Source organism: Channa argus, chromosome 9 (assembly GCF_033026475.1).
Source record: "Channa argus isolate prfri chromosome 9, Channa argus male v1.0, whole genome shotgun sequence".
Lineage (NCBI taxonomy): Eukaryota > Metazoa > Chordata > Actinopteri > Anabantiformes > Channidae > Channa > Channa argus.
Window position 1 is genome coordinate 2841617 of NC_090205.1, and position 17769 is coordinate 2859385.

At 42.5% G+C, this 17769-nt stretch overlaps 2 protein-coding genes across 9 annotated transcripts in view; one reads left to right on the forward strand and one right to left on the reverse strand.

The window, feature by feature from the left end:
• lrch1 (leucine-rich repeats and calponin homology (CH) domain containing 1) overlaps window positions 1-2207 on the reverse strand; it is a 65522-nt gene extending 63315 nt beyond the window's left edge. For 3 of the 7 annotated variants that reach the window (XR_010915135.1, XM_067515162.1, XM_067515160.1), the window contains exon 1: window positions 1786-2207. Coding sequence is in view for 6 of the 7 variants with exons in the window: in XM_067515162.1 (XP_067371263.1) it covers window positions 1786-2011 (226 nt within the window). In the remaining variant the exon portion in view is untranslated. The remainder of the gene's footprint in view (window positions 1-1785) is intronic. The other 4 variants (XM_067515166.1, XM_067515163.1, XM_067515161.1 and 1 more) reach the window with 2 other exon arrangements.
• A 2587-nt stretch (window positions 2208-4794) lies between these two features.
• Window positions 4795-16120, forward strand: rubcnl (rubicon like autophagy enhancer). 2 transcript variants are annotated; one of them, XM_067516854.1, is made up of 17 exons: window positions 4795-4969; window positions 6425-6584; window positions 6721-7135; window positions 8487-8746; window positions 9745-9833; window positions 10015-10330; window positions 11094-11136; window positions 11223-11328; window positions 12173-12309; window positions 12393-12457; window positions 12933-12972; window positions 13050-13127; window positions 13589-13709; window positions 14945-15006; window positions 15093-15246; window positions 15557-15647; window positions 15877-16120. In XM_067516854.1, the coding sequence occupies exons 1-17, from the start codon at window positions 4967-4969 to the stop codon at window positions 15987-15989; spliced, it is 2253 nt and encodes a 750-aa protein (XP_067372955.1). In that variant the 5' UTR covers window positions 4795-4966; the 3' UTR covers window positions 15990-16120. The 2 variants fall into 2 exon arrangements, with proteins under 2 accessions (XP_067372955.1, XP_067372956.1); XM_067516855.1 differs by having other exon boundaries at window positions 4796-4969; window positions 6473-6584.
• Window positions 16121-17769: the final 1649 nt, after the last annotated feature.

Consider the following 17769-nt stretch of genomic DNA (forward strand, 5'->3'; position numbering starts at 1 on the left):
TCCTGATTCTCTTCTCACAGCACTTTTGACATTGGATGTTTAATAAGTCTTAAAGATCCACAGATCAAGATGTGTAGAAATCTTAGTGGTTATCGATTTGAGACGACAATGGCATCATGGTTTATGGTAATATCATTTAATTCTTTATTCTCAATTTTATATAGGTGATTCAAAGACTTGCTGAATGTGATCTTAAATATCAATTCCCGTGTTTTGTTTTCTACCAACTTCTCCAGGAAACAGGAAGTGTCCTGTTGCCATGACTACGAAGAGTCACACTGTCGGCTGCAAATTGAATCTCGCTTTATACTCTAAAGTTCTGTATAACTATAGAGTTTTGGAAGTATTGAATACTTCAACAAAACTACTGAGATACTGAGGACATCCTAAAAACCTGATTTATCTAAGGCAGGTTCTGAGAGTCCCATATCTCGTAATTACGAGAAACGAAAATCATAAATATGAGCTCGGTAATTACGAGATCTTTATCTCGTAATTACAAGATAAGGTCTCGATTTTCTGCTCATTTTTAGCACGAAATTCACGTCTACCTGCTGCAATGTTATCGGGCATAAAGCCTGATCGTGCCTTTGCGTACTAGTACTTACACTCATATGACTTTGATACTGCATTCAATACCACAATCACCTCAACAGGTAAGTGGAGGAGGAAAAACGTCCGGTTTGGAGCAGTTTTGAGATAATTGATGTGGACAAAAGTAAAGCTAAATACAAACTCTGCTGTGCTAAAGTCTTTAGATGTAGTTACTCAAGTTTCTCAAATATTAAACTCAACGTTTAATACTTGCGAGTGACATCAGGAACAACAAGGGTTATATATAGTAACTAGAACAGCACCTGAAGATATTTTCCCTTCATACTCCTGTGTAGACTCTACAGTCCATGATCTCACCATAAATCTATGCTTTGTTTGTCCAAAAGTCGCCATATTTGCTTTGGGCGAAGAACGAGCGAGAATCAATGGACTGACCAGGATTTTAATGTTCAGCAGCTCATTGTAGAAGCAAAACTGTGTAGTTGTCGTATCGGTGCTCAGATGTATAAATACCTGTACCCAGTCAAAAAGTGCTATCGGGAGATTCCTACATGCAAACTGCAAACAGGTTCAAACTCAGGACCTTCCCTCGAACCACACAAGATGTGTGTTCATGAACCCAACAGTCCATGACAAATGAGAATAGCTTTAATCGGCCTGTACACAGCCTTACAGAGGTCTGCCAGTGGTTCTGCGGTGGGTTCACTCTAATCCAGCCTCCTCCAACAACAATCTGTAGTTTTTACCCCTCACGCTCCACTGCGGACGTGATGTAAACAGCCCAAATCCAGTCGCTCTGCGCTCGGCCTGCTGTCCGTGCCTGTTTATACGTCTAAATGGATTCAGAGGAAGCGGTGGGGAATTCCAGTGCAGGCCCACAGAGCAGTCGACCCACCGTAAACATCTCAATACACACTTTCACTGCAGCTCTGCACAAACTCCTGAAGACAAACCCATGTGTCCTGCCAGCTGAGGCTGTTGCCCATCTTTACAGTACCGTCATACACTACAATAATTGAGCACCCGCTGCCACACAAATGACCCACTGGGCCAGGAATCCACTGCAGCACCACCAACAGGGTCGTGGGTTCGATTCCCTGGGCGGCTTCATGAACTCACTTTTGAAGTGGTAACGGAAATGCCAGCGCTATAAATAAAGTACAACGGTCACTGAGCGTTACCGCCCAGCTTGGAGGTGAACCGGGGGGGAGATGCCAGAGGGACCCCTACCTGCCTCCACTGTGTCCGTCAGGTCGTGGTTCTCGGCTGTCCGCGGGAACTCCTTCAGTTTTCGGGAACTGAGGTTGAGGACTCCGCTGGCCACCGCCTCCTCCAGCGCCCGCTCCAAGCCCCGGTTGGGAGGCAGGTTGGCGCTGCCGATGTGCGTGTGGTTCGACGCAGGAGAACCGAGCTGGGAAAGCGGGGGACGAGCCGACTCGGGTCCCAACGTCGCCATAGTGTTCCCCCCTTCTCCGCTACGGGTGTGTCGGTTATATCCGTGGAACAGAGACAGAGCACGGGGTAAGCTAACGTCCAGTCAGCGGAACACCGAGCTGTCAGGCGTGCCGTGCCGTGCGTCCGGCTTCCTTCTCCGCTCTAGCCCCTGCGTCTGGCTTTCTGTCTGCACGGCGCGACAGGCGGCAGAAATAAGAGAGTGGTGCGACATCCGGGTGCCAACCTTCACAATAAGACGCTCTCAGTGTACTACGTTGATAAATAAATCAATGTAGATGTTTTTCAAAATGTGACATTTTGAATTTAGAAATTCCCCTCAGGTACTAATAAAGCCTCATCTTAATCTATGGGAATAAAATGTGATTTTTGTTGGTTATATTTTGTATGAGGCTGTTACTTCGAAACTGAGTAAAAAAATCAAAGTAAAAATAATGTAGTGAAGTAGAAATGTGAACGCATTTACTTATTTCTCAGCATGCAAACTCTAATTCGGTTTTTGATTCTTAATGCTAATTGTTTGCTAATTCTCAGAAAGGTTTTTTTAATGAAAGAACTGCAGAAAGTGTCTCATTTAAATGGCAGCAACGCTCACTTAATAAACCGTGTAAACAATGCGTGGAGCATCAGCAAGAGTCACAAAATAGTGATTAAGAATTCGAAATTATTCTAGCAGCACTCATTGGTACCATTAATAAGCTCAATTAGAAAACCTGCTTAATTGTAAAACTGTTAAACCGCATTACCTTTAATTTTGGAAACAAGCCCGCTACGTTTCCGGTGTGCGCTGCGTCATCTCTGACTTCACACATGTCCTCACTGCGGCTGCGCAGGGGGCTTTGCAGCGAAACTAAAGCAGCGGGGAAAAGTGAGTGGAGAGCGACATCTGCTGGATGGAAACAGTGTGAACCGAACAGGAGTAAAATGTTTGAGCTTTAGTGAAGCTTCCGGTGCGTTGCATGAGAAATATACTGTAATACTGCATAATATCTGTATTCTCATGGAATCACTTCAGTAGACATTGAAGTTGGATTCCTGTGGACTTTCAGTGTAAACATCCGTTTCTAGTAAATCAATCAACTAGTGTTCAAATCAACCATCACCATGAGGCATCATTCAATCAACAGTTGCTTGCAGTATTTCTTTATACACTGACATCAGAAACATGAGCTTCATGCTGGTAAATATTCACTATTTCCTGTCAATTTACTTCGATTTGTAATGATAATTGTTGGTTGCAGTGTGACAATTCTTCTCCGACAGAAAACTGTAAAAAATAAAATAAAATGAAGCTATATAATGAAAATAAATAAAACCCTGGAGAATAAGCAGGGAGCAGGCCTGGATTCAGCTCTGTGAGCAGACACAGACACTGCTTTGTGCTGCAGGTAAAAGGCCTTATTTACTGCCTTTTGATGTCCATGTATCACGCTGGCGTGTGTGTGTGTGTGTGTGTGTGTGGGCGCGCGTGTCAGTGTGTGAGTTCCACTGGGCAGCAGGAGCGCTGACTCAACTGATTACATAACAAGCTTGCATCAGCAGATTTACCACTGTGCTGATCACTGATTAGGGCTTGCGTGCCAACAAACACTTGTGCTTACGTACTTGTCACAACATTTATTGATTGATTTATTATTAACATTTATAAAATTGTAATTTTCCATAAAATGCCTGCAAAGTAAAGACATTTAAAATTATTACAAGACTAGCGATTTGAAAAAAATCATACAGGGATGCAAAATAAAACAACCACAACTAGACCACAAATCAAAGAGCATCAAAACACCTACAGAGATAAAGTGACCACAAAGAGGCTCAGAGGCTCAAAATAACAGCAAAGATCCTCAAAGTGATTCCAAGCAATCACTAATAGACTTAAGAAAGACAGAGAATCTCAAAGAGAGATCAAAACAACTACAAAGAGACACAGAACTACTGAGACGAGACTCAAAGATACACCAAACACCCCCACAACCACCAATATAAGATTCAAAGTTTAGAGACTCAAAGCAACATCAAAGGGAGGTAACTCACAGACACAGAGACCTACAAAGACATAAATCAACCACAAAGAGACTAAAAGAGACCAGAAACCACCACAGTTAGACTCAGAGACTCCCAACAAACATGGAGTGTGCAGGTCTTTCACACTGTCCCAGAGGCCTGTTTTTTTTTTGTGAGGCAGTTTTTCGTGCATCATCATTTTATTCTTCAGAACTAGTGAGTCTGAGCTGCTTGTACTTTTTCTCCTGTAAATCAAACCCAGTGATGCTTTAGCTCTGTGCAAAACTTCCTCTTTCTCCTCCAGCAGCTGCCAGCTGTTGTCACAGGCTTCGGTCAGGCTTCGGTCCACCGCGGTGCTTTGTGGCGAATGTGTCTGAATATGTTAAAGGCTTATGCTGTTGTATCTATGGTAACTGTTTAGGCTGCACCAACATAACCTTTAAACATGTGAGTCGTGCTGTTGCTTTCTCTGTAATACTGTAGGTGTAAGGGAAAACCCAGTCCTTCTTATCACTGTTCTAATCGCTAGCTTCACTCTTCATTCACTCTTATTTAATGTAATGCAATTTTTCTTAGTATTTAGAAAACAAAACTGTACTTTTGTCTAGAGGAGGAAATTCATAATTTGAATGTAAGAAGTTTGAAAAGTGGCCCCAAATTAAAAGCACAGATTGGTGCAGAATAAATCAAAAAGGTAAAGAGGAAGAAGGCCGAGGATTTTCAGAGTGACATCACATTCCTTCCATTTCTAATGACTGAGTACAACAGTCATCATAAACTGGTAGTTTTCTCAGTTCTCAGGAGAAACGCTGCTGCCACAGAAAGTAGAAACCACTGTTAAATACAGGAAGTGCTGATAAACAACTCCTCCTTTCTCACTGACAGTTTTTTGGTGGACGAAGGCGCCGTTCGGTTTTCTTTGGCCTCTGACAGGCTCAGTTTGTGCTTCTACAAAATGGTGAGTAGCTTGATTTGTTTAATGAACATGTATCGTACAATTTTTATTCTGTTCAGTTCTTCTCTGCTTTCTGGGGCTCCGACAAAAATGGGACATTTATATTTCAAGTCACTATCAGTCATAATAATAGACGGCTTCTGCACTCACACAGGAAGCTCCGCTGTGCGTTTGAAGTGGAACAGCCACTTAAAACCAGAAGTTCATATTTACATTTATATCTACTTTAATGTAGGTGGCTGATTATAACTCTGCACATTCTGGGGCAAAGCAAGTCTTTAATGTAAAACTCTTTTTTGTCGTAGTTGTATTCAGTATCAATGCCCATCACATGTATGAATGCGCATTGTTTGTTTATAATACCTCATTTTTGCCCACAGGACTTAATCACTAATAAATAATACATCAAATAATCGTAGCTGTTAGTCCTTAGTAAATGACTCTAATCGTCTGGATAACAGAGGAGATTCAGTAAAATGCCTGCAATAATAAAAATACATTAGGAGGTAAAAATTGTGCCGTTTGCTCTAATTGGATGTTTTATTCCATGCTCCTTTTTCAGCAGCTTCCACCTGCTGCACTCAGACATGATTTTTAGAGATTTTCTAAGAATTAAAGGTGCCAACTGAATTCCCCTAGTAGGCAAGTGTCCCAGGTTGAGGTTAACAAAAGCAGAAGTTTAAGATTGGGCCCCTCGACTGTGGGCCAACCTGCCAGAACATGTCAGCCATTTTAGCACTGTTTCCTTCTTAAAAAAAAAAAAAAGGCCATGTTTAAGATTTCATCTGAAGTATTTTACATGTATTTCTAATCCTGCTGCACTTTTCTTATTTTACATTTAACACAGTCTATACAACTGTCTAATAGTTACATATTGAGCTTATAAAGACTTCAGATGGAGGAACCTTTTGGCCTCTGAAAGGTATTTCTGTATTTAGTGTATTTCCTGTGATGTTAGCAGCTTTGATAACGTTTGTGATTGATTTGAAAGCAGCACTAATACCTTTATAATACTGGCTTGCACAAGTGTGTGTGTGACGCCACATTTCTTGACAAATGCCTGTGATTGTGTGTTGCTAAACACTGTGAGTTCCAGATTTGGAAAGGTGTAACCGTCAAACTCCGAAAGCTAAATAACCTCCATTTAATTTCTCTAAAGCAGCTTCATATGAGTCATTCCAGTGCAAATGGACTCTGGTCTCTTCTGTCACATTCAGTCTTAATGTAATCGTCAGACGTGACACTTTCAAGGGCCTGAAAGTATTTTTATGATCCTGATCAGCCTCCTGCAAGAACAACAAGCAAGTTCTAAAGGTCACAGATATCAACATATTGCTAATGCTACTGACAACAAATCAGCACTAATTTAATTTCGTACAGACACTTTCGGATGATCTCGTATCCACTGAGGTGTTAAAGTCTTTGCTCATTGCCAAAAGCTGTTCATTCACTCCCCAGGAAGCACAGTTGCAACACAGGAAACTTTGTCTGTCCTTGTCTGTGCAGAGGGGGAGCTGCAGGGGCATGTCCTCCTCTGTGGGCACAACCAGAGTTGTCAAGTGGTGTGTGGACTCTGCAGAGTCACTGACACCTGTAAATACAGCTCAGCCAGCATCAGGTAAGATTCAGCACATGTTCGCAGAGCTCTGAGGAATATTTAGGTCTGCAACACCTGTAAAAACACCTGCTGCTGTGAAGTTAAAAAACAGCTTGACACCGTTGACCTTGTCCTTCCTTGTCCTTGTCTCTATAAGCTCCTCCAAGTGACTTTCCTCAGAACAACCACCAAGCAGCTGGGTCAGGATCCATCCCACTTCTCCTCCTGTCAGCACCAGAAACCGCTAGAGAAGAAGCTGCATTTTCCCGTCAATGCCAACGACCAAAGTCAGTAACGAGGACTTGTCCAAGGGCCTTCGTATGTTCCCGTCAGTCCCAGCTGAAGCCACGATCCAGCTCTGCTTTACACAGCGCTGACAGCCACAGCGATGGGGGAGCGGGTGATAAGATCAAGGGAGAGAGAAAACTGAACGACGGGAGCCAGGAGGACCCGTCTCTTCTGCACCCCGACAATGAAAGGTTCCACCTTCCCAGGAGCAGTCCGGTCATCTCCAGACGCCAGAGACCGCTTTCCTGGCACGGTGGGGGAACAGACACGACGAGTACATCGAGGCAAGTACATGCACGAGAGATTAACTTCCTTCTGTTTTCATGTGATTTGCTGTGAAAATATGTTTGACACTATTATCATGAATGTGCTGATTAGATTGTTATCACACAAACACACTGAAATTTCATCAAGTATTTGTCCACCCACACTTATGCTTCAGGAGGTAGCTTACATGTGCTCACAGAAATCATCATTTGTGAGAAACAGATGATGAAATATGATCTATCGCTATAATGTTAAAAAGTACAGTAACCACCATGTCAACATTTAGCACAAAATAAGAAAGGAGAACAACAGGAGAAATGAGAAAATATGTAAATGAGGAGATGAAGTATTTAAAGTTTTTATAAAAGAGAAGAATATTATTATATTATATTATATATTGATAGTACAGTATATAGTGTAAAAATCTACTGCATGTTCATATAGAAATATTCACTATAGACACGCTGGGAAACTATAAAACACTATATTATGTAAAAAATGTAAGAAAGAATTTCACAAAATAATATATAAAACATTGCTGACTAAAGTTAGAATATTGATATTCTGTAATGCAATAGAGTGTGGAACACAAAAGCGAGGAGCTACTCCACTTAATAATTATTGAAATAATTTCTCCCACTCTGCTCTCATGTAGCTCATGATGCACGAATCATATACGTCACTAATCACATTTTATTGTGTCTATTGAACTCAATGTAATGGAATGTAATACTACAACTGCTATTGCTATTAGTAGCCTCCAAATGATACTGTTGTCCTTAAGTACAGTTTTTAGGTAAGTGTACTTAGTCACTTCACATCCTTGGTGCTGCCACAGTAAAACCTTGAACTCAGTGTATGTAACACAGAGTGGTGCCGTTGGACTTTCCAGAATTTGTGATGCTTGTGATTCTCTGTGGTTTGTGTCCTGAAAGTTGTGGCCGTCTGTGGACGGGGGAAATTTAATGTCTTGCCAGTAACACAACCACACATGTGTTATCTCCTTTCCCTTTAGTGTAATGGGCACATTGTCTCATCTCTCAAATACTGACTCAACTGTCCAGCTGTCACTTCATCCTCACACATTACTGTTTGTTTTTACACTTCTGACTGAAACTTTAACATTCAAACAATGTGCCGACATTTTCTGACACCCTCCTCTGTTTGGGCGTAAACGTTTTGAACTTGTTTTTCTTTCCTACTATGAATATTTGACATTTCGTCAAACCTGGGATCTTTCAAAGAGACACAATGAGCTGAAACCTCAAAACTGCAAACCTCCATCAAGTTAAGTGGAGCTGCAGGTTGAAGGTTTACAGGTTCACAGTGTCAGACACAGGGACTAAAGTGAATCATTTCTCTTCGTAGCTCGGACTCCCCATCTCCTGCTTCTGGTTCTCTGTCTCAGCATCAGCACAGTTGTCCGGCAGTCGGCAGTATGGAGGACCTGGGATCCAAACAGAGCTCTCCCCTGCTGCAGGACAAGAAGCAGCGCAGCGTCTCTGGCTCAGCTAATCTGAACAGTTTCCTCATGTCTCTGTTCCACATCCCCTTCAGTGGGCAGCAGGGACAGGCGGAGGAGCACCAGGGACGAAGCCCCAGAAGCTGTAGTGGTCCTCATTCACAAGGTAGAGTAGTAAAAGTTAGTACTAGCAAGGCTACAGTACTGTATCAACAGTACAGCTAATATTTATCAGCGCAGTAGCTGATCTCTGAAACTGATAAACTAACCTCATGTGACTGAGCTGAGTTACTTGTTCGTACCAATGGACCAAACTTCACTCAGGCACCTCAGTACTTTTCCTCCAAAACCAAACATAAAGCACATTCCCAACAGTGAGCCCCGCTGGTTTTGGCTAAGGAACAACCATGTTTAGGAACAGAGGCCATCATGGCTAAATGACGTTGGCAGGATGCAGGATAGAATGTGGCCTTCCTCTATCAAAGGCAATGGGATGGATAAGAGGGTAGATCCCCGAACTGGTACCCAATGGTTCGGGGTCGGGGTTTGGTCACTTAGGAAATGGTTTCACACTGAACCCAAACTCCAGTCACTGGTCAAAAAGTCCCTGCATCCACCCAGGTCTCCACGTTCATGTTGGTCACTTTCGCCTGTTTGACCAAACAACCAACACAGCCATATTTGACAGGAGGACAGTCTGAGATCCTCCCATGGGTTCATGTATGGTGGCTCAGGGTCCAGGAACAGATATTCTGGGTTAATGAGATGAAAGAATCTGCTAAAGCTTTATTCTAAACAGCAGTAAAGGCTCAAGCTGAGCTAACTAACTTGCATGCTAGTCTTTTTTGTAACCTGTGGCATACAGACTTGTTTAGGGAGAAGTACTGTCTTATCAGCAGAGTGGGCAGCAGTGGCTCAGTTGGTAGAGTGGCTGACTAGGGTCTGAGGTTTGTGCCCGCTTTCCCCAATCACATGTCGAAGTGTCCCTGGGCAGGGCACTTAAAATTGGGGAGGGTTGTGTCAGGAAATAAATAATGGTGTAAAAATGTGCCAAATCAACATTCGGACCTACGATTTGCTGTGGTGACCCTGAACTTATGGGATAAGCCGAAACGCAAAAGAAAAAATTTTAAATTAAAGAAGTGTGTGTGTGTGTTTTGTCAGGTTCCTCCAACACAAGCGAAGAGAGAAGGTGCAGTGGTGTCCCAGAATTCTCTGCAGGCATCTTTAAGACCAGTTGTGAGCTGGAAAAGGTACATTCACAGTTTCTTCGGTGGCTTTAACACAGAAAATGCACCTGGTTGATCTCGTTTGGACTTCAGTCTTTTTAACATGTTTACAAGGCTCCTGGATTATTTTTGTACGAGCAATAAATATTCCTACATTGCTACATTCTTTGTGTAAATATTACAATTGAAATAATCCCTTTGACAGGAAAACGCTCATTTCATTGTGGTGGACATGGTGCTGGAGGTGCTGGAAGGTGTAAAGTGGACCCTGACCTCTCAGCAACAGACTTCCACCGATGACAGGACGTGCACACGCAGAGACACGACCTCTGCAGACTGTCCTCTGCAGAGCACACAGGAAGATAACAAGGCTGGGTGTTCAGGTGAAGACGTGGAGTCTTCACGCAACAACACACACCAATGCACACAGGACACAGGAGAGGAGGAGGAGCCAGGAAAGAATGAGATTAAACATCAACCCAAGTCCTTCTCTGTCCTCTCCAATGACAGTGGATTTGAAGGTAAAACTCCTCAGTGGACTGTCAACGTATTCCTTTGTGTCCTGTGTCCTCTTTCTTCTGAGATAGGATTTCCATGACCTTTAGCTAGTACTAATGATACAACAATGCGACTGTGGAGCAGGAAGGTAGAGTCATCCTCCAATCCCACAGTTGTTGGTTCGATCCCCGTCTCCTCTGGTCACATGTCAAGTGTCCCTGAGCAAGACACTGAACCCCAACTTAGTTGCTCCCGGTGAGTGTTGCCCAGCTTTACAGCAGCTCCCCCATCAGTGTGTGAGTGTGTGAATGAGAAGCAGCGTAAAGTGCTTTGAGACCAACAGGTAGAAAAGTGCAGAACATTTATCATTTATCATCACACTTTATTTATCATTTATTGTCTCTTTTTTGGTTTTGTCTCGGTTTAGTAATTTTGGCTGGTAATAGTCCATCTCTTTTGACACCACAGTGATTGGTATGATGCCTTTTAAAAATCATTTTTTGGTATTTTTTGCAGTATTTTGTTCTCGTTTGGTCATTTTCAAATTTTCTTTTGTAATCCCAGTATGAGGACATCTGTCGATGATGACATCGACAGATGCATTTTCACATCAACACTAACCCAGTTGCTACGATTGCACATTGTCCTTATTGTTTTACGTAGTCTCAAGACTACGTAAAACAAGTGGTATAAAGTCAATCATCACATTAAAATTTATCAATGATTGTGTAGAAACAATTTCCTTCTAGTTGTAAAACTTATTATAACAACATGCTTTAATTGTAGACTATGGAGGAGACACTATGCTGACACAAGATTCTCTCATAAAGTAAGTTTGAAACAGTCTTTGTCTTTAAATCTACACGAGTCCTGTTGGAATGTCTGAGTAAACCTGTGGGTTTCCCCCTAATAAAGTGCGGAGTTTCTGGCCCAGCAGCTGGTGATGGAGTTCAGGAGGAGCTGGCTCCCGTCGCGTGGACCTCGCCGTGGACGGCAGAGCCTCCGTAGTTCGCTTCAGGAGGTGAGAACCACGCAGCAACCAAGTGTGTTTGACATGATGATGGAAATGACAGCGTGTCCCAAATACTGTGTCTGCAGGAAGCAAGAGATAACACAAACGTTGTCCTGGTGTAAGAAAAACAGCATTAATGGAGGAGTCCAGCTGGTTCCGTGGGCTCAAACAGTCAGCAAATATACCATCAAATGAATAAAATTAGCAGCAATACAACAGACAAATCACACTTACACACCCAGATTTGGTTTCCACACTGTGGTCATAAGCTGTGATACCTTGATCTATTAAAACCACAACCTGTGTTGTTGTTTTTGATGATTGATGGTTATTTTTAAGTAAATTTGTTGAGGTCACATTTAATATATGTCATGGGCAAGTCATGCTTGTCCAGGATTTAATTTGATGCTTTATAGTCTGGTGGTCTACAGGAAAAACTGCTGCTTTATTTTAGTTTCCTCTGCTGCTCAGCGGGTTGTTAAGATGTGTTGAAGCTGAAGCTTTGGGATGTTACTGTCAGTGGTCTGAACACCACATAAATGTTGTGGATTGACACGATGTTTGTTACAAACTAAGGATACGTCCATTGTGCATGGAAGAACACACCTCAACACACTACCATCTGGTAACCATGGTAACTGTGGTATAGGCTAATGGGGGGCAGCGATTTCTTGCAGGTCAGAGATGCGAGTTTCCATTTGAACAGGCAATGTGAATTTATTTGGCTGAATGTGCAGCAAGAAAAGCAGAAAAGAAAAGCTTGAGCTGCTCCGCGCCAGACGGCCAATTAACCTTTCAGTAAGTTTCACTGGAGGGATCATAAACTTTACCCTCTTTTCTCTGTGGTCTTAAGTTGCCAGGTACCGGAACTGTGGCGGTGAGCGGCGGCAGCCTGACAGAAGAGATCAGACTGAGGACCAGGATGAGAGGATCCCTGAGCTGGGCCCCTCCACGGTTTCAGATCATCTTCACTGTGCAGCCGACACACAGGTGACGATCACGTCGAACAAGGCTCCAACACACTGAGCACTGATGCAAAAAGTTCACAGTGGACTGTTTGTTTCCTCCACCAGACGCAGCGAGGTGGTTGCTCGGCAACACTTCCTGTGTGCAGGATGCGGGACAAAGGTGGAGCCCAGTGAGTAGAGATGATCCTGAGCATCGTGCATCATTAACACTGTGACTCACGATAAGAGTGTCAGCACCCTCCTTTTAATTTTGAGCTGCTGAGGAAAAGTTCACCCACAGAGAAAAAGAAATAGAAAAGACATCTCAGGAGAAACCAGCAAACAAACAGGGCATCAGTTACTGAACTACTTTCAGAAGAGTGCAGTGCGGCATAAAATCATAAGCTACATCTGACGAGTGATTGTAGTGACTTCTGTGTTTTGTTTGTGACAAAATGAGGCAGTTGTGGTGAAATGTGGTGCAGAGAACGTGCAGCGCTTCTTATTCGCGCCACTGGGGGGCGCTGACGTCACATACAAGCAGGTCCTCTCAAACACAAACGCTGTTACCTGTGTCAGTATCACACTCTGTAAGAGAAACTGGGTGAAATGATGTCACATACTGTCAGTCAAATTAAAAATATCTCTCTCTCCTTCTGACTTAAGGGTACATCAAGAAACTGCGGTACTGTGAATACCTCGGCAGGTATACTTTGTTTATATAAGCTAAATATTACATTAATCTACTGGATTATCAATTCGGAATTCTACTTCATTTGACAGGTATTTCTGTGACTGCTGCCACAGTGGCTCTGACGCTGTGATTCCTGGTCGGGTTCTGTCCTGCTGGGACTTTAGCAGGTAATAAAAAACACTACAAACTGCATGATTCCATCTAATTTTAAGGCATATTCCTATTATCCAAAATACGTCTAACACATGGTTATCGTGTCATGAAAATATTAACACAGCTGCTACTTGTGAAACTAGTGGATTTGAAGCAATAACAGCCAGCAAATAAAATCGGTTCATAGTTTTGTGCATGACTTTTATTTTATAATTATAAATACTGCCGGTAAGAAATTAAGTACCAGAAAATTGAATTATTCAAATACAGTAGAAATATCAGTTGTGAGATTGTCATGGACGCAAATCCCTGATTTTGAAACAGCTTTTCTAAAACAATGTAAAAAAAAATTCTGGTGCATGTTGTGATGTTTTAAAGGTTGCACAGAATTCACAGGCGACTGGTTGAATCAATTGTGACCACACACAGAGATGTTGGACTTTATAATAATAATAATATCACTGCTGTTCTGCAGGCAGCCTGTCAGTGACTTCTCCAAACAGCTGCTGGATTCAGTTTGGTATCAGCCTCTGTTTGACCTGACGTGTGTTGGTAAGACCCTCTACAGCCGAGTGAAAGAGCTGGACAAGCTCAGGGTGAGTTTCTATTATCGTTCTATTGGTGATATGAAAGCTTAGGAATTATTCAGACTCTTTTCAATACAGAAACCATAAGAAGAGAATATTCCCCCGTGTACATGTTACACAGTCCAAAAAATAAATACAAGTGATGATATGTGTAGATATGTATTCATGTACTGAATTCATTGTTAATTTACACGCATCCATGAATAAACTCTGTGCACATGCCTATATTATTAATAATATATTTAATTTATAATGGACTTTTCATATAAGAACAAATCTCAAAGTGCTACCGGAAAAAGAAGCATAAAAACATATATTAATTCGAAACAATCAAGGAGCAGTTGACTTTTAAAAGATTGACTTTAAAAGCAGCCTCAGTCTGTGGGTCCTTCAAATGTTCAGCGTGGGGACGTGCTGAGCAGAAAGTAGATCTCCCATAGTTCATAACTTAGTTCTGCGGGTATGAAGGAGGTTGGTGCTTGCACTGATTTGTTATTATGCAATTTCAAATTGAATTCTGGAGGAGAGCGGGAGGCAGTGAAGGGATGTGTGGATAGGACTGATATGCTGATGTTTACGCACGTCATCAGGATCCTGGCAGCACCGTTTTGTACGTGCTGGAGCTTTTGGTAAGTTTTTGCCAGGGATCCCGATGCAATGGTGAAGCGTGGAGGAGTCAAAGGCATGGACGGGCTTTCTGCATCCGATAGAGTGAGACTGGCACAGAGTTTAGAGATGCTTTTGAGATGGAAAAAATGATTTAATGTGGTTATGAAACGTTAGGTGAGGGTCCTGACTCACACCAACGTTGGCAACTGTAGATGAGAGTTTTGCTGTCCAGAGGTGAAGGTGTTTATGAGAGATGACTGGACCTGATCTGGGGTGTGGACCAGGATGGTTTTCGAACTGTTTAATTGCAGGAAGCCTAAACACGTGCACACTGACACATACACACACATTGTGTAAAACTACTGGGTTTTGTTATATTTATCACCTTTTATTTAAACCCACATTGTCCCGAGTCCGGATTGACAGTGGCCAGTAGTACTACTGCATTGTCAACTTTGTCAGTATTTCTTTCTTTGTTTGCTTTGTCTGTTTGGACACATAGATTTTCGTTGATTTCTCTTACAAGTTGGACTAAAACACTGAAATTCGTCACTACTTGCATTGGAATTTTCCCTCCTGAATTAGAAAAGTTGTTTGACTCTTGAATGTTAACTTTATGAGCTTCCTTCCTTCAGGAGCTGCAGGAACAGCTGCAGGGCATCAGGAAGCTGCTGAAAGCCTGCAGGTTATCTGGAAGGTAAACACAACAATGAGCCTCTACAGTCTGTGAACATGGACTAACACTGTTTCTTTCAATCTGCTAAACCTGTGGTTGTGTCGCAGCGTGATGACGGAGTTTGAGCAGCTGCCCGCTCACCTCACGGAGCAGCCGCATGTCTTTTCTATGGATGACCTCTTTAGGGTGAAGAAGGGTCAGCTTGTGGTGCAAGCCAGGGCGGTGGTGAACGTGGCCATCGATCACGTTGAAAACTGCAAGGTGAGGACGACAAGACATTTCCAATTCAGGACGGCAGCGTCCACATGATACAAAACACTGAAAGTCCGCAGATTGTGACTGTGTGATTATTGTCACGGCCCAAAAAAAATCAAACAACAAAGCTAAAGCAACATTTGAATGGAGCAAGAGAGAAAAAGTGTAAAACAAAAGCAGCTCAGAGATTATGACGTCATTGCATTAGACTTAACTTTGAGGGTTGTTAATTTTTGCATGAAAACTCCTCAGCAATGCTGCAGCACACGTCTCTGCATCACTAATTTTCCCACCTTCTCTGACCTGTTCATCGCAGCTGTGTCAGGCTCGAGGTTTTATCTGCGAGTTCTGCCGAGAGCGAGACATCATCTTCCCTTTTCAAACTGACGTATGCAAGCGCTGTCCAGGTGAGCACCAACAAATCCCCTTCAAACCAGCCAGACGTGTAGGAAGCGAACAGACATCACATCATGCTTAACGGAAGCTGGTTTCTGACTTTTATTCTTTTCACATTCACCAGAGTAAATATCACCATGAGGCTGCAGCAGACTGACCTAATTCACTTCCTGTTTTTGCTTGTTGTGCATGTGACCACAGAAACCATTGCCCGTGTAAACGTTACTTCTCTTTTCACAGCGTGTAGGACCTGTTTTCACAAAAACTGCTTTGCGGGAAAGAAGTGTCCAAAATGTGCGCGGATCCAGTCCCGGAGAAAACCTCCCGATGCATCCGTGAAGTGTGACGAGTGAACGGCTGCAGCACAGAACATCACGCTGCATCTTTGTTTATGAAACAGCCATGAATGTCAAACATTTGATTCCTTCTAAAGTTACATTTCCTGTGGAAATAAATATTATGTGAGGTTGATTCTCCACCTTAAGCCGCAGTGTAATTCTGTGCATCACCATTTCACTTGTTTGCTTTTTTAACATACTGATACAGGGCAGAGGCAGCTGCTCCCTCTGAAGATTAAAATGCAAACAAGCACTTTCTGACAGGAAAAAGAAAACTTTCAACTGAACGTGAGAGTGTAAGAGATAAAGTTAATGTTAGTGCTGTGAGGAACTTAACTAATGCAGATGAACTCAACTCTCCAGAGATCAGCGTTTGGGGAAAATGACCTTTTGTTGTACATTACCTCTGAAACTCGCCGGTGTATTGTGGCCATTAGCAGATCCTTAACACACACACACACACACACACACACACGCACACAGTTTACTCCTCTGAGGCATAATTTGCCTCTGAACAACCTTGTGAGTCCATTAGCTGTTCACACCTGCATGGAGCGGTGTCGGATGATGCCATCGCCTCCTCTCAGGTGTTGCTGCAAAAAAAGGTGTTAACAAAAACAAGCTGCAGCGTCCGCACGTCAACATGTGATGCAATAATTGCTGAACAAGTTTGCTAGAAACTCTTTTACTATTTGTTTGGTCTGACTCCCTATTTTAATCCGTTAAATTAGGTTTGTTTAGAATTGTAATAGTTGACCTCACTGTGTGTAATGTTAGAGGGTTTGCTCATAGTAACTCATTTGGTTTTAATGTTCACAGCTTCTCTGACTTCAAATTCAACGTTTGTGCCTGCAGGGTGCACAAATAGGCAACTTCTTACCGAGGCCTTCAAATGATAAACATGCATATGTTGTTGCTGCTGCTCATATGAGGCAAACCATCGCTTCTGTATGGCCCATTATCCCGAATCATGACCTTAGAGCCTTGGTTTGGAAATAAAATCCTCAAAACCCTTTAAGTTGCAAGCAAACCGAATAAAGCAAGGTAGTAAAATTACTGTATAAGTAATCAAGATTACACACTGTCTGACTATTAAACATGAGGAAAACAGACAGGATGAGAACTACGGTGCATCCTAAAAGTATTCACTTAACTTTTTTCCACATTTCATTATGCTACATTCTTATTCCAAAATGGATCAAATTCATTAATTTCCTCATAGTTCTACACACAGTAACCTGAAATGACAATCTGAAAAAAGTTTGTTTGAAATCTTTGCAAATTCATTAAAAATAAAAAACGAAAACAAATCATTGAGCTCTGGTGCATCTGGTTTCCACTGATCATCCTTGACATGTTTCTACAACTTGACTGAAGTCCACCTGTGGGACATTCAGTCGATTGGACATGATTTGGAAAAGCACACCTGTCTATTTAAAGGTCCCACAGTAAACAGCATGTCCGAGCACAAACCAAGACATGAAGGCCAAGGAATTGTCTTTAGACCCTCAGGGACAGGATTTTATCGAGGCACAGATCTGGGGAAGGTAATAGAAAACTTTCTTCAGCATTGAAGGTCCCAGTGAGCACAGTTGCCTCCATCATCTGTAAATGGAAGAAGTTTGGAACCACCAGGACTCTTCCTAGAGTGGGTCGACCAAACTGAGCAATCAAGAGAGAAGGGCCTTAGTCAGAGAGGTGACCAAGAACTAGATGATCACTCTGTGGAGAGGGGAGAACCTTCCAGAGGAACATCTCTGTACCACTCCAGCAATCAGGCCTGTATGGTGGCCAG